This window comes from Myotis davidii, unplaced genomic scaffold (genome assembly GCF_000327345.1).
Source record: "Myotis davidii unplaced genomic scaffold, ASM32734v1 scaffold326, whole genome shotgun sequence".
Lineage (NCBI taxonomy): Eukaryota > Metazoa > Chordata > Mammalia > Chiroptera > Vespertilionidae > Myotis > Myotis davidii.
In genome coordinates, this window is record NW_006296626.1 from 299,203 (window position 1) to 302,494 (window position 3,292).

Sequence of the window (3,292 nt, forward strand, 5' to 3'; positions counted from 1 at the left end):
TCAGTGGTAAAATATGCATAAGGTTGCATTAACCATTTTAAAGTGGAAAATCATTCCTCAGAAAATTAAAAATGGAACTTTCGTTTGACCCAGTGATCCCACTTCTGGGAATATATCCTAAAAAACCCAAAGCCCCAATCAGAAAGAACATATGCACCCCTATGTTCACAACGGCGTTATTTACCATAGCTAAGATATGGAAACAGCCCAAGTGCCCACCAGCAGGTGAGTGGATAAAAGCTGTGGGACATGTGCACCATGGAATACTACGCGGTTGTAAAAAAAGAAGGATCTCTTACCCTTTGGGACAGCATGGAGGGACCTGGGAAATACGGTGCTAAGTGAAATAAATCAGTCAGAGAAAGACAAGGATCACACAATCTCACTTACTTGTGGAATCTAATGAACAAAATGAATTGGCCAACACAATAAGACCTGAAGCAGGGAGGCATGGAACAGACTGACCTACCTCGATGTGGGGTTGGGGGGGACAAGAAGAGATAAACCAAAGATCCTATAAACGTAAATGCACAGCCCATGGGCATGGGCAATAGGGCAGTGAAGGCCTGAGGTGGGTAGGGGCCGGGAGGAGGGTAGTAAAGGGAGAGATGGGAGATATCTGTAATACTATCAACAATAAAGAATATATTTAAAATACATAAAATGTAGCCCTAGCTGGTTTGGCTCAGTGGATAGAGCGTCGGCCTGCGGACTGAAGGGTCCCAGGTTCCATTCTGGTCAAGGGCACATGCCTGGGTTGCAGACTCAATCCCCAGTAGGGGTCTTGCAAGAGGCAGCCGATCAATGATTCTCTCTCATCGTGGATGTTTCTATCTCTCCCTTCCTCTCTGTAAAAAAATAAAAAAGATAGAAAACATAAAAATCAGTGGCATTATGTCCATGGACTCTGTAGTTCCGGAACTTCTTTATCGGAACAGGAAGCCCCACACCCATTGTCACCTCTCCGCCCAGCCTGTGGCCGCCATGAACCTGCTTTCCGTCTCCGTGGACCAGCCTGTGCTGCGTTATTTCCTAGACATGGAGTCATCTGTGTGCAACGTTAGGAGTCTGTCTCCTTTCACCCCGCCTGACGCCTTCCACGCGCGTCCGGGCTGTGTCCGCGTCCCCGCTTCACTCCTCGAAGGGGCCTCGGACGGTGCCGGCTGAAGGTTGAGAACCAGCTGGATCCTGTGCGCCGTGGAGCCCAGAGGTTGAGAGTCTGATGACCAGTGAGGAGCTCTCCCTCCCGTCAGCCTCTCTTTGCTCATCTGTAAAATGGGGTAATAGCGTCTCTCACAGGGACATTTGCCAAGTGGTGGGTATGTTGTAGTTGGTCCAATCAGGTGTCTACTGCTGGACATTCAGACTTTTCCTAGTTGGTTTTTAAAAAATATATATTTGTATTGAATTCAGAGAGGAAGGGAGAGGAGAGAGAGAGAGAGAGAGAGAGAGAGAGAGAAACATCAATGATGAGTGAGAATCATCGATCAGCTACCTCCTGCTGGCCCCTACTGGGAGTCGAGCCCGCAACCCGGGCATGTGCCCTGACTGGCAACCCGTGCATGTGCCCTGACTGAGAATTGAACGGTGACCTCCTGGTTCATAGGTCCATGTTCAACCACTGAGTCATGCCGGCCGGGCCTTCCTAGTTTTCTTTCTTTTTTTAAAAAAATTGATTTCAGAGAGGAAGGGAGAGAGAGAAACATCAATGATGAGAGAGAATCATTGATCAGCTGTCTCCTGCACGCCCCCTACTGGGGGGGGGGGATCAAGCCCACATCCTGGGCATGTGCCCTTGACCAGAATCGAACCTGGGACCGTTCAGTTCTCAGCTGACGCTCTACCCGCTGAGCAAACCCGGCTTGGGCTCATCATTGCTGTTTCTCTCTCTCTCTCCTTCTCCCTTCCTCTCTGAAATTAATAAAGAAATACATAAAAAAAATAAACACACACGCACACACACACACACACACACACAAACTTATACATTTGACTGTGGAGACTTCTGCCCCCGGCAGCGTGTGCTGGGGGCTGTCCGGGTTGCTGCAGGCGGTGCCCGCGCCTCCTTTCGTGGCGGCACAGTGCCCCCTGTGTGATGAATACGCCTTGTGCCGCATATTTCCTAGAAATGGCATCATCCGAGAGCTATGTACACCCTCGGGCCAAAGCGGTAAACCTTTTAAGGTGTAGACACGCCGATCGGGCTTTTCCGGGCCCCTCAGCTTTGCGGAGAGTCCTTTCTGCGGGCCGGCTCCCCTTCTCCGTTTCTGGGGGGTGGGGTGCCGGGTTTGGGTGTGTCTCCGAGCTGGGAGTTGATAAAGGAGCAGTATAAACCGAGGTCTGGAGGCTGGAAGCACGGATGGAGGACACCCAGGAAGGCGGACTTCCTCCGAGAGTTTTATAGCTGCGCGCCTGAGGCCCAGAGAGGGCAAGCCACTTCCCCAAAGACACAGAGCGGCGGCTCAGAGAAGCCAGCTATTCGGTGCGGGACACGCAGGCGTCAACCAAACAAAGACCCCCCTGCTCCCCAAGTGCGGAGCTCGTTATTCTGGGCGTAATTAGGGTGCATTGCTAATTATGTTTGCCTCTAGGATGGGAGCAGGGAGGGGGGTGATGCTAATTGGGGAGGGGGTGCCCCAGGGGAGGCTCCCATGAGTCAGGGCTTTCTCCCAAGCCTCCCTGCGTCCCTCCTTCCGATCCGTTCAACCCCAGCATGTTGTTGTGTGCACTCCCGAAATTAAATGGGGGGATTTCGGGGAAAGAGAAGGTCGACCGGGAGGGAGAGTTAAGAGCCCTTTGTACCCGAACAGCGTTGTCAATAAAGTTTTGTCGCCTTGGCAACCGCCTGCCTCTCCGGGCGGCGGGGCGGGGCACGAGGGTGCGCGCGCATTCACCCCTCCAGCCCTCCCCTGGCTTTCTGCCTCTGGGGGCTGAAGGTCCACTAGAGGAAAAGAATAGGGCGGTCGCGACTTCTGGTGACGGGCGGAGACTTCAGCCAATGGAAGGATGAGCCCTTCCAAGGCAAACCAATCACATCTTATTTCTGGAGCCGGCGGAGCCCGCCTCCTTCCCACTTGGACCCGAATAACCTGACCCAAACCGGAGTTGCGGCGCTTTTAGCCAATGAGGGAGCCGACTGCGGGCCGTGGGCGGGGATACGTCTCCATGGCAGCGCGCGAAGGACAGCGGCGGGAACCAACCGCAGCAATTGGCGGCGCGGACGGGCGTGGCGGGGTTTTGTGGGGGCACTGACGGGGTTTTGTGGGGGCGGGCGGAGAGGCCAGAGCTGAGC

At 53.5% G+C, this 3,292-nt stretch overlaps 1 protein-coding gene across 1 annotated transcript in view; it reads left to right on the forward strand.

The window, feature by feature from the left end:
- Window positions 1-3,292, forward strand: part of KMT5C (lysine (K)-specific methyltransferase 5C) — a 33,094-nt gene that overhangs the window by 2,923 nt on the left and 26,879 nt on the right. Inside the window, exon 2 of the mRNA XM_006772224.1 lies at window positions 973-1,059. Coding sequence (XP_006772287.1) covers window positions 973-1,059 — 87 coding nt within the window. The remainder of the gene's footprint in view (window positions 1-972; window positions 1,060-3,292) is intronic.